The sequence below is a fragment of the Lathyrus oleraceus genome, chromosome 4, assembly GCF_024323335.1.
Source record: "Lathyrus oleraceus cultivar Zhongwan6 chromosome 4, CAAS_Psat_ZW6_1.0, whole genome shotgun sequence".
Lineage (NCBI taxonomy): Eukaryota > Viridiplantae > Streptophyta > Magnoliopsida > Fabales > Fabaceae > Lathyrus > Lathyrus oleraceus.
Window position 1 is genome coordinate 70419952 of NC_066582.1, and position 12885 is coordinate 70432836.

Below are 12885 nucleotides of genomic sequence, written 5' to 3' on the forward strand. Positions count from 1 at the left end.
GAGTGGAAGCTACACCTAGCGTTGGCGTCGTAACCCACCGGAAGTCTACCAACAGGAGGAGCCAGAGTGCGCAGTTGCACAAGCTGTAGTTGTTGAAGACTAGAAAGCATCTGAGCGTACGACATTGGAAGGGTGTCGAAACGCCGGTCCATCATCCTTTGCCTCTGTTGATAAGTGGGTCTGTTACCCGGTTGTTGCTGCTGTTGATACTGAGCTGGTTGACGTTGTGATTGTTGTTGTTGTAGTGGTGCTGCAGCTGGAATGGTCACAGCCGCAACATACGGTTGCTGATGATAATTTTGAAAATTATTCCTCCGGTTATCCCTGTTATGATAAGAAGATATGGCACTTGCATCCCCTTCTCTCCTCTTCTGTCCCTGAATGAACGGCTTCTTCACCCCTGATGAGGATCCAACTCCATTTTGGCTCTTATAGGTCTTTAGGTAATTCTCCACCCTTTCTCCGGTAGAGACCACATCAGCAAAGTTGGAAGCATTGCACCCCACCAGACGCTCCAGATAAGGTCCAGGCAGCGTATTCATGAACATGTTGGCCATTTCCTTTTCCAACATAGGAGGCTGAACACGGGAAGCTGTATCCCTCCAGCGTTGAGCGTATTCCCTAAAGCACTCATTGCTTTTAAGAGACAGATTCTGAAGTTGAGTTCTGTCCGGAGCCATGTCTGCATTATACTGGTACTGCTTCACGAAAGCCTCCGCCAAATCCCTCCAGCAACGGATGTGGGCTCTGTCCAGCCTCATATACCATTCCAAGGATGCCCCAGCCAGGCTGTCCTGGAAGAAGTACATAAGTAGCTTCTCGTCGTCAGAGTATGCAACCATTTTACGGAAATAGGCTTGCACGTGAGTTTTGGGGCAAGAGCTGCCATTGTATTTGTCAAATATCGGGACCTTGAATTTCGGTGGCACCCTCACACCTGGGACCAGCCCCAAGTCAGCAACATCTACTCCCGGAAGATTCTGTCCTTCCACTGCTTTCAACCTCTCTTCCAATCTTTTAAACATGGGGTCCATGCCAAAGTCTTCCTGAAGCAAAGGGAACTGATCATCCTGACCATCCTGAATGGGTTGTTGATCTAGGTTGATACGCGGGATCGGGATAGGCCCTGGTCCATTGGGACCATTAGCCTCTCCAGCTGGAGGATCAGCCAACGTCTCCGGTTGAATAATAGGGGGATCCCTCTGTACCAACAATCTAAGCTCCTGCTGTCCTTGAGCCACCCCTTGAACCAAATCCATGAATTGATTCATGCGAATCTTCATCTCGGCGAGCTCTGCTTGTAGGCTCTCCATTGCTCTCTGTTGATTCCTTCGGGTACCGTATCGATGAATGCCTGAGTCAGCTATCCTGCTAGTGGGACACCAAACAAACTGAGAACATTGTGGCGGTACCTGTTATGCAAGACATGCGGATGACTATGCAAATGCAATGACATGTTTATCAATTCCAAAAGGTATTCTACCTCCTTGATTCCAGTCTCACATTTGATAAACAGCGTAAGAAGAAAACCCCGACTAGAATCAAGAAGAAGATTTAAACCCCCTTGAAAAGGATAAACATGTGTTAAATGATATGAATGCAAATGATGTGATGATGTGAATGCAATGCAGTGGTATGTCAATCAGGATTGCTATATCTGCTTGAACATCTGTCAGGTTGCACTGTCTGGAGAGAAATTAAGAGCACACCAAACAAAGGTCATGGGATGGATCATGTTATCCTTAATATCAACCACCCATTTTGGCGGATTATGGTTTACACCTTATCAATACCCGAGTTTCATTGATATTAAGGATACCTGATCGGATCAACCATGAATCAAGGGTTTGTCGCAAGTCACGAGCATGTAGTTTAGGTTAAGAACCACCCAAAAGGAGTGTACTAAGGTTTAAACCTGCCAAACATGTTCTACAAAAAGGTTCCCATAGTCATAATCCCATCTTTCGGATATTATTAGAGGAACGGCTACTCGTATTCCAACAATATTCTCAAGAGAGACTCTTATGAGTGTAGTATCGCGTAACAATCGTATCAAATCTTACATTTGAACGACTTTCGCACTACGTCCTACGAATAGGCCAAGATGGGTTAGGTAAACTAAGGTCCTTGGCTTCTTAGGTCTATATTGGAACAAGTAATGTCTAACCACAACTTACTTATGTGACATTATTGATCTCAACATGACCTCCACCAAGTGAATGGGCTTGCAAGTCAACTCGCTAAGGAATACTCCACACAAGTTGACAGGACTATGCCATTCTCCTATCTTAAGTGCACTCGAGTTCGGGTATAGAACTCATCTCACAAAGATCACCAAGCAGCCAGCCAATAGAAACAGATACAACAATGACATGTACACAATGTAATAAGGTAAAGCAGGTAAATAAATAACTGCACAAAAGCATGAACACCCAATAAACAAACAAACTACAAAAGCTAGGAGGGACTCGCTTAGGGAAGATGGACCAGCAAGAGGTCAACTTCTTAAAGTCCCCAGCAGAGTCGCCAGCTGTCGCAACCTGAAAAATACAGTGTGCGAAAAAAAACAACCGGCGAAAGAGAATGACAGAAGAGTCGCCACCGTGCGTTATTCATCCCAAAGGAGGGAAAGGGAACGCTCGAAGTAAACCTGAAAAAGGAAAGGACAAGACGGGGTCTCGCAACCAAATCTTGGGTTCGGGAGTCGGTTATGCGAAGGGAAGGTATTAGCACCCCTACGCATCCATAGTACTCTACGGGATCCACTTTTGTAGTTTTTGTCTAAAGGGTGTGAGTTTATCTAACGTGTTTATTTACTAAAAAGGTTAAGAGAAATGACTCGCGCGGATGTCGCATCCACTGCATACGTATCTCATCTGAATATGAGAATCAGAGTCTTCGTAGCTCGGCTGACCTATGAGTTGGGGGGATGTGTGCTCGCTAAGACATCGCGTCTTATGCCTACGTATCTCATCTGGAATGAGAATCAGAGCAAGCCGTAGTTCGGCTAACTACGGGGTTATGGATTGGGTTTTGGACGAACAACGTTACTACGCAATCTACCGGATGCTCGACCTTTGGAGACTTACTCGCCTGTAGTAGAAGGAGTAAACGTGTTGCTTTGGGTTTTAGGGTTTGGGATGCTCGAGGGCAAAAAGGCAGTCCTTGACGAAGGAACCGCGCTACCTGCAGGGATATGAATACAAAACACAAAACATGTATCTCAAAGTAAAATGCCACCAAGGGGCTCAAACATTGCCTCCTATCGAGGTCTTCCAGCTAAGAAAGCGATAAAGTATGAGAAAGGGAAAAAATTACCACACGGATAAAGATCCGAAGCTATAGCAGTTAAAGGGGCAAGAAACCCTGAAATGTCTCCAGCTGGACCGTCAAAGGAAATCAGTCAACACGAATAATCAGAATAAAACTCCAGGGGGTATCCCACAAATAAAGTGGGAAACCACGTGAGTGTCTCTGCGAAAGCCATGTGAGCCCTCACAAAACTCGACAAAGGGTTAGAGCAGCAGGATGAAATCAAGAGAAAACAATGCCATGGAAACACAAGACAGGTTAGAATAAACAAAATAGGGTAACCCAGAGTTGCCCCTAAATCAAAATGTAACCACATGAATAATTCCATCAAAATTCACAAAAGGCTCACAAAAAGGTATCAAATTCACCCATAATACCTCATACATTTAGAGCATTCAAATAAAAGGCATAAAGATGATGGATATAGGGCAAACCTGATTGGAGAGCTTGATTGAGTTGCGGCCGTGAGGTTTACAAGTTGAGTTCCTTTCAGGGTTTGGAGGTTGCTCTGAACTCTGTTGGCTTTTCTCTCACTATCTTTTCCTCAGGGTTTTGCTTCTCTTCCTTCTTTCTCCAGTGAATCTCCCAGTGTAACTCCAAGTGTAACTCCAAGTGTGTTTTCCTCTACTGAAACTTCAGTATTTATAGACTGATTTTCGTGGGTAATGGGCTCAAATGAGGGAGACCCAAGTCCAAAATAATTTATTTATTTTATTTATTTAATTAATTAATTAATTAATTAATTAATTTTTTTTTTTTCGTTTTTTTTTTCCAGGAAAAATGAAGGGTAAATTTTGGGGTATTACAGGTATCAATGTTTTTAAACAATTAATCCATATGATTAGACCGACGTTACTTTACACACACTCTTTAAAGATTCTTCCTCTACATATCTCGCTTAACACTTATTTATGGCCATATGTTATCATGTTTCATGAATTTTTTATGAGAGAAACTCCAACTCTCACTTTGAGACGACACCATCTCGAAATTCACATAGGTGAAGTTCATGTTATATCCTTTTCCATGAGATACTTTTTCTCTATTATGAACTTCATTAAGAGGTTTTTGAAAACCTCAACACTCTATTTAAAATAGTCAACATTATTACCCAATGTCTGACTTACATCCAAATCTACGACTTGTTGTTACCCATTGAATCTTGAAGTTAATGTTCTGTTAACATAAGATTGAATTGTCGTCGTTGTTGGAACTCTTATCCAAGGAGTTTCAACCCCATGCCTCTCGAGGTTGTTTTTACTAAGTCTCTGGGCAGTGACTTAGTAAATGGATCGGCCAAGTTATAGCTTGTTCGTATATATGTGAGTGAAATGATTACATCCTTAATCATTTTTCTCACAAACGAATGTCCATGTCCTATGTGCCTAGACTTTCCATTGTACACTTCGTTGAATGCTCTTGCTAAAGTGGCTTGGCTATCGCAGTGTATCATCACCTTTGAAACATTGTCTTTTGCTAATGGAACTTCCAACAGAAGATCCCTCAACCATTATGCTTCTTGGCCAGCGGAAGCGAGAGCCACAAACTCTGATTCCATGGTTGAAAGAGTAATGCATGTTTGTTTCTTGCTCTTCCAAGAAATTGCTCCTCCAGCTAGTGTAAATATCCACCCAGTTGTAGATTTATGATCTTCTATATCCTTCTAGTATGGCAGGGAACCTACCATAATGAAGGCCAAGGTTTTTGGTTTTCAGTAGATAGCCAAAAATCCTCGTGATTGCCTTCCAGTGTTCATTACTTGGATTACTAGTAAATTTACTCATTTTACTAATTGCAAATGATATATCGGATCTGGTACATTGCATTAAGTAAATAAGACACCCTATTGCACTTGCATATTCCAATTGTGCTACTGCTCTTCCATTGTTCTTTTGAAGTTTGACGACATGATCAAATGGAGTGGTTACTTCCTTAAATTTTAGGTGTTTGAACTTATCAAGCATTTTCTCAATATAGTGGATTTGACTAAGTTCATAACCCCCACTATTTCGCTTAACTTTGATCCCTAGAATTGTGCCAACAAGTCCAAGATCTTTCATTTTGAAAGTGGAAGTTAGAAACCTCTTTGTCTCTAGAATTCCATTCAAATGGTTGTTAATTATTAGCATGTCATCAACGTAGAGGCAAAGAAATATCACAGTGGTTTTGCACACTTTTGTGTATAAACACTTGTCACAATAATTAGGAATAAATCCATTTGAAAGTATCATGGAATCAAAATTTTGATGCCATTGTTTTGGTGCTTGTTTTAAGCCATATAAGGATTTGACAAGTTTACACATCTTTAGTTCATTTCCGGGAAGCACGTAGCCTTCTGGTTGTTCCATGTAGATATTTTCATCAAGATCTCCATTTAGGAATGTTGCTTTAACATCCATCTGATGAACTATAAGGTCATTTAAAGAGGCTAAGGCAAACAATAATCTAATTGTGGTTGTCCTTACTACTGGTGCATATGTGTCAAAGTAATCTATACCTTCTTTTTGTCTAAATCCTTTTGTCAATAATCTGGCCTTATAAGTGTTTAAGGTACCATCAATATGATAGTTCTTTTTAAACACCCACTTGCATCCAATGGGCCTTGATCCCTTTGGTAAGTCAACAAGTTCCCAAGTGTGGTTTGAAACAATTGAATCCATTTCATCTTGGATAGCGTCCTTCCAAAAGGAGGAGTCCCTTGAAGTTATTGCTTCCTCGTAAGTTTTAGGATCATCTCATAATTTAAGAATGACCGGAATACTTTGCACGAAATTCTTACACCTTCCTTCAACTAGATAAAAGGAAATAAGTTGAGGATCAATTTTGTCTGGTCCTAGATTCTTTGTTTTCCAGACTCTTTTTGCTTATCCTAGGCTCGAGTTGTGACTCAATGACTCGAGACGTGCCTTCAGGTTGTATTTCTACAATCCGAGAGGAATATTTTCCACAAGATTCTTTTGTTGCGGCTGACTCTGATTCTTTACCCTTGGTGATAAGATTTTCAAAGAATTCTATATCACGGGATTCTATAATTACATTAGTCTCTAAATTTAAGAGTATGTATGCTTTACTATTTTGTGCATATCCTACAAAAGCACATCTTATCCCTCGAGGACCCAACTTTGTTCTTTTAGGATCCATCTTTTTGTAGTAAGCCACACACATCCACACTTTAAAGTAACCGATTTTCGGTGCTCTTCCTTTCCATGTCTCATATGGAGAAATACCGGTTTTCTTTAAATGAATTCTATTAATTATATGGAAAGCGTATAATAAGGACTCACCCCACAAATTAAGGGGTAATTCAGAATGCATCAACATGACATTCATCATCTCTTGATATGTTCGATTCTTTCTTTCGGCCATGCCATTTTGTTGCGGTGTGCGAGGTGCCGAAAATTCATGTATTATGCCGTGTTCTTCATAAAATACATCGAATTCAGTAGAAAAGTATTCACCGTCCCTATCACTCCTAAGGACTTTAATACTTCTACTTATTGATTTTCCACTTCTGCTTTATAAATCTTAAAGGCATTAAAAGTATCATCTTTATGCTTTAAGAGATATACATGTGTGTATCTAGAAGTATCGTCGATGAATGTAATAAAATATCTATTTCCCCCATGGGTTAACATGCCATTGAATTCACACAAATCTGAGTGTATAAGATCAAGTATATTTGTATTTCTTTCAACACTTTTGAAAGGTTTCTTAATCATCTTTCATTTGACACATAATTCACATTTTTTGAAATCATTTATATTACATGAAATCAATCCAGATTTAACTAGTCTTTTCATAGAACTAATACCGGAATGTGCTAGTCTATTATGCCTTAGAGAAATAGATTCAAGCATGTAAGCGGGAGTAGAAATTTCATTAATAATATTGTCGGCAGTACATAGTTTGATCATTTCTTCAGCGGAATATCCTTTTCTAACAAATACACCATTACGAGTCAATATAAGTTTACCCGATTCATAAACAGATTTAATGCCCAGTTTTTCCAATAAGTCCCCACTAACAAGATTTCTATTCATGTCTGGGACATGAAGCACATTGATGAGAGTGACTTTCTTTCCTGAGGTGAAGTTGAGTTCGATCGATCCGGTTCCAACAACTTTAGATCGTACTTCATTTTCCATTTGCACCTCTTGTCCATCATTTGTCTCAGAATAGGTTTTCAAAGCAGCTCTGTCATAAGAGACGTGCACCGTAGTGCATGTATCATACCACCAACCTTGAACTTTGCCTTTGATTTCCATAATTTCGCTCACTATAGCAATCATGTCATCATTTGCATGAACTGCATTGATCTCATTTTTTGACTTATTTTGCCTACAATCTCTAGCATAGTGTCCAGGTTTTCCACAGACAAAACATCCGCTTTTCAGACCCTTATGACCGTCAGCATTCTTGAACTTATTATGTTCCTTTTTTGGTCCAAGATGACTCTTCATTCCATCATGTTTCTTCTTTCCTTTGGTGGTCACGACATTGGCTTTAAAAAGACCCGTAGATTATGATTTCTCCCTCTCCTTCGATTCCTCCTCGATTCGAAGATGTTTCTGAATTTTCTCCAATGAGAAGTCCTCAAAACTGTGCAACAATTTCTTTCTGTAGCCTTTCCACGAAGGTGGCAATTTTGCAATGATTACACCGACTTGAAAGGTCTCAGGGATGTCTATTTTCACTGCTTTTATTTTATTCACGAGGACTTGAAACTCATGCACTTGGGGAAGAATGGGCTTGCAGTCTATAAATTTAAAATCAAAATATTTAGAAATTAAAAACTTCTTTGTACCTTCCTCTTCGGCCTTGAACTTGAATTCGAGCACTTTCCAGATTTCTGTTGCAGATGGATTATCCATATAGAGGTCGTAGAGACGATCATACATTGTATTCAGAATATGTCCACGACATAACAGTTCGTCCTCCTTACGTTTCTTACGCTCTTTCTTGACTTCTTCAGATTCATTTTCTAATGGTTCGGGAATTGGTGCTAAGTCAGGATCTAAGACATATTGAATATTCAAGGCAATCAACAGGAATGTCATCTTGTCTTGCCATATGATGTAGTTGGTTCCATCAAAGCGATCCAATTTGACAAGATCTTGACTCATAACCTTGATGCTTGAAACTGCAGCGTCGGAAGCCATTGTGTAAATACTTTTAAGACTGTTAGCAATTTCGACAAGATTAAATGGATCCAGGTTGAATCGTGAATGAAGTCACTATCCTTAAAAGTATTTCAAGCACTCTTTTTGATTTCTTAGAGTCGAAAAGCAAGAATACCCAGGATAATTCAGCCTTTTGATCGAGTCTGCACAAGACAGGTGAAAAACTCGAATGCAAGGAAGTGTGTCTGGAATGTTTAAGAGGATTTGCAGATTTAAGTGAATGATTTTCGAATTAAAAATTATGTATTTATAGGTCATGCATGTGTTGTTTCATAAGTTTGCATCTCTTGATGAAAAAACAACTTTTCACCATATGTTGCAATGGTTCACCTATGATAATACAATGCACCACTTCATGAAGTGTTGTATTTTTAAAATTGAAATTCAAACTGTAAGTAACAACCAAAATTCTGGAGCAATACTCATCCGGAGCGCCGCCACATTAACGTCGTGAATAACCCGATTGCTCAAGTGCCACCTACAAGCCGCCACTAACGCCTCTACACCCTCAGACCCGGTCCCAGAGCCGGAGCCAGTGTCACCGGTGGCTACACCGACGAGGGTTGTTTGGATGTGGCATGTGGCATAATGCTTGGGACCACATATGTCCATGTGGCACCTTATCCTCTTTGACTCCTTTGGTGAGTTTAATGTTTCAAGGTCTTTATAAATGCTTTTAATGTTAGCTCCATTTTCTATGTGTGACTATTTGTAATGCATTTATTGTCATTAACTCAGTCGCCCATTTTTATCATATTGGAACATACCCATGATAATTATTGTTTTATAATTTCCAACAAGATTATGATAGTATTTTAAAAGAATCAAGATTAGAAATTTGTATAGGAACTTTTTTTAATAGTATTTCAAATATTTTCTAAATTGTTTTAGAGTTTGTATAAGACAAATGAATGTAAAGAAGAAAGAATTTTGAAATATAAACAATGAAGAGAAAATGAAGAGAAGAGTTCAAATGTATTATATTTTTCTGAATTCAAAATAACTTAAATAGATAAATAATATGATTTCACAAGTAACACAATTCTTCTCACTAACTATTGTAAATATTCGGTATTACAACTCTTTCTATTAAATGTTACAACTTTTAACTAAATATTCTAAATATTGCAACTCTTCAATAAGCACAGTTATAATTACAACAATGAATTTTTTTCTATATTGAATGTTCACTTACTCATTTGTAAAGTGACATATTATTATTTAATTAGTCTTTTTATTAATTAATAATTATAATAATCCTTCACTCATTTTAATACTAAAAATAGAAAGGAAAACAAAGAATGCTAATATAATTAAATACTTCAAATTTATCCTTAGTAAACACAACACAAAATCTAATCGAAATTTTAGATAGCAAAGCTTTGAATTTGTTATTTCTAGTGATTAAATTGGTGTTATCTTACACACACTCTTTAATGGTTCTTCTCCTATATCTCTCGCCCAACACTTAGTTATGACCATGTGCTTTTCCAGTTTTGTGAATCTATCGTGAAAGAAACTCTAACTCTCACTTTGAGACAATACCATATCAAAATTCACATAAGTGAAGTTTGTATTGTATCTACTTTACTTGTAATACATATTCTCAACATTGAACTTTATAAAGAGTTTGAAAAACTCAACCCTCAAAATACAGTGGTCAACAGTATTACATAATATCACACAATAATTCAAATCAATGGTTTGTTGTGGAGTTTTAATGCCATACATCTCGAGGTATTTTTTACTATATCTTTGCTCAATGGTTGAATAAATAAATCAGCTAAATTATAGTTTGAGCTATATATATGAGTGAAATGATTCCATACTTAATCAATTTTTTAAGGAAGGAATGTCTAAGAACTATGTGCCTAGATTTTCCATTATACACTTTGGTATACGCCCTAGTTAAAATGACTTGACTATATCAATGCATAAACACCTTTAAAATATTGTCTTTAATAAATGAAACTTCCAATACAAGGTTCCTCAACCCTTTTTCTTCTTGACGAGTGAAAGAAAAAGCCACAAACTATGTTTCCATGGTCGAGAGAGTGATACAAGTTTGCTTCTTACTCTTCCAAGAAATAACACCACTGCAACTAATGTAAATATCCACCGAATTTTAGATTTATGATCTCCAACACTCGATATCTAACTCACATTGATATATTCTTCTAATATGTCAATAAATATACCATAATGGAGAAGATAACTGGAAATCTTTGTGATGGCCTGCCAATGCTTACTACTTGGATTGCTGGTAAATCTACTCATTTTACTAACTACAAATCCTATATCGGGTTTGGTACGTTGCGTCAAATATATTAGACATCTAATTGCACTTACATATTTCAATTGAGCCATAACTCTTCCATCATTGTTTTGAAGCTTGGCACTAGGATCAATTGGAGTATTCACTTCCTTATAATGCAAGTGTTTAAACTTATGAAGCAATTTCTCAGTATAGTGTGTTTGACTAAGTTCGTAACCCCCACTATTTTGCTTTACTTTGTTCTCCAAAATAGTGTCAACTAGTCCAATACCTTCCATCTTGAATGTGGAAGTTAGAAACCTCTTTGGTTTTAAACTATATTCATCTTGTTGCTAATGATAAATATGTCATCAACATAGAAATAAAGGAAAATCACAATGTTCTCACGCACCTTTGTGTACAAACACTTTTCACAAGAATTAAGAATAAATCCATTTGAAAGTATGACAAAGTCAAACTTTTGATACTATTGTTTTGATGCTTGTTTTAATCCATACAAGTATTTGACAAGCTTGCACACCTTTTGTTCATTAACATGAAGAACATAACCTTCTCGTTGCTCCATATAAATTTCTTCATCGAGATTTTCATTTAGGAAATATCGTTTTGACATCCATTTGTTGAACTATAAGATCAAGCAAATAAGCAAATAAAAATAATGCTCTAAATGTTATCGTTCTTGCTACCAGTGCTTAAGTGTCAAAATAATTAGCTCCTTCCTTTTTTCTAAAACCCTTGGCTACTAATATATCCTTTTAGGTGTTTAGTGTATCATCACTATGATACTTCTTTCTAAACACGCATCTATATGTAATGGGTCTTGATCCCTTAGGTAGATCGACAAGTTCTCAAGTATGGTTTGACAATGTTGAATTCATTTCATATTGGATAACACCCTTTCAAAAGGAGGAGTCCCTTGAAACTACTACTTCCTTGTAAGTCTTGGGATCATCTGCCACTTGAAGAATAATAAGAATATTATAAACAAAATTCTCACTATTTCCTTCTACTAGATAAAAAGAAATACGTTGATAGTCGATTTTATTCGGTCATAGGTTCCTAGCCTTCCATACTCTTTTGTTTATCCTAAGCTCGGGTTGTGTTTCAATAATTCGTGAAGAACTTTTGAGTTGTGTTTCAGCAACCCTTGAAGAACCTTCCTCACGAGGTTCTTCATTTCTAGAAATCTCAGATTCCTTATCCTTCGTGATAAGGTTCTCAAATAATTCCACATCTTGGGATTTAATAATTAAATTGGCTCAAAATTCAAAAAGTCTATATGCTTTATTGTTGGATGCATATCCTACAAAGGCATATTTGATTCCTCGAGGACCTAGCTTAGTCCTTTTAGGATCCATGTTCTTATAATAAACTACAGACTCTCACACTAAAAAATAACCAATATTTGACGCTCCATCTTTCCATATCTCATATGGAGAAATACTCATTTTCTTCAAAGAAATTCTATTCATTATTTGACATGCAGATAGCAAAGATTCATTCCATAAATTAAATGATAATTTAGAATACACTAGATGGCATTTATCATTTTTTGATATACCATATTCTTTCTTGCGGCTATTCCATTTTATTGTGGTGTACGAGGTGTGAAACATTCATGTATAATACCATATTATTCACAATATGCATAAAATTTAGTAGAAAAATATTCACCTTCCTATCACTCCTAAAGACTTTAATACTCTAGTTTAATTGGTTTCATACTTCCGCTTTATGAATTTTAAATGCATTAAAAGCATCACCTTTATGCTTTAAAAGATATACATGTATGAATATAGAGAAATCATCAATAAAAGTAATGAAATACTTATTTCTCCCCTGTGTTAACATACCATTAAATTGACATAAATATGAATGCACAAGATCAAGCAAGTTGGTATTTCTTTCTACACCATAGAAATGTTTCTTAATCATTTTTTGATTTAAAAAATATTTCATATTTTTTGAAATTATTAGCATCACATGAAATTAAACCAGATTTAATTAATCTTTTCATAGTATTAATACCAATATGAGTTAATCTATTATGCCATGAAGAAACTATTTTTTTATCATATAAGTAGAAATAAAAAATTTATTAATAATTTTGTCAATAGT

The 12885-nt window shown here is 36.9% G+C and overlaps 1 protein-coding gene across 1 annotated transcript; it reads right to left on the reverse strand.

Moving 5' to 3' along the window:
* Positions 1–7832: 7832 nt before the first annotated feature.
* On the reverse strand, positions 7833–8471 carry LOC127136064 (uncharacterized). Its single transcript, XM_051062669.1, has 2 exons — positions 8117–8471; positions 7833–8068 (listed from the first exon to the last, which is right to left on the reverse strand). The coding sequence occupies exons 1-2, from the start codon at positions 8469–8471 to the stop codon at positions 7833–7835; spliced, it is 591 nt and encodes a 196-aa protein (XP_050918626.1).
* Positions 8472–12885: the final 4414 nt, after the last annotated feature.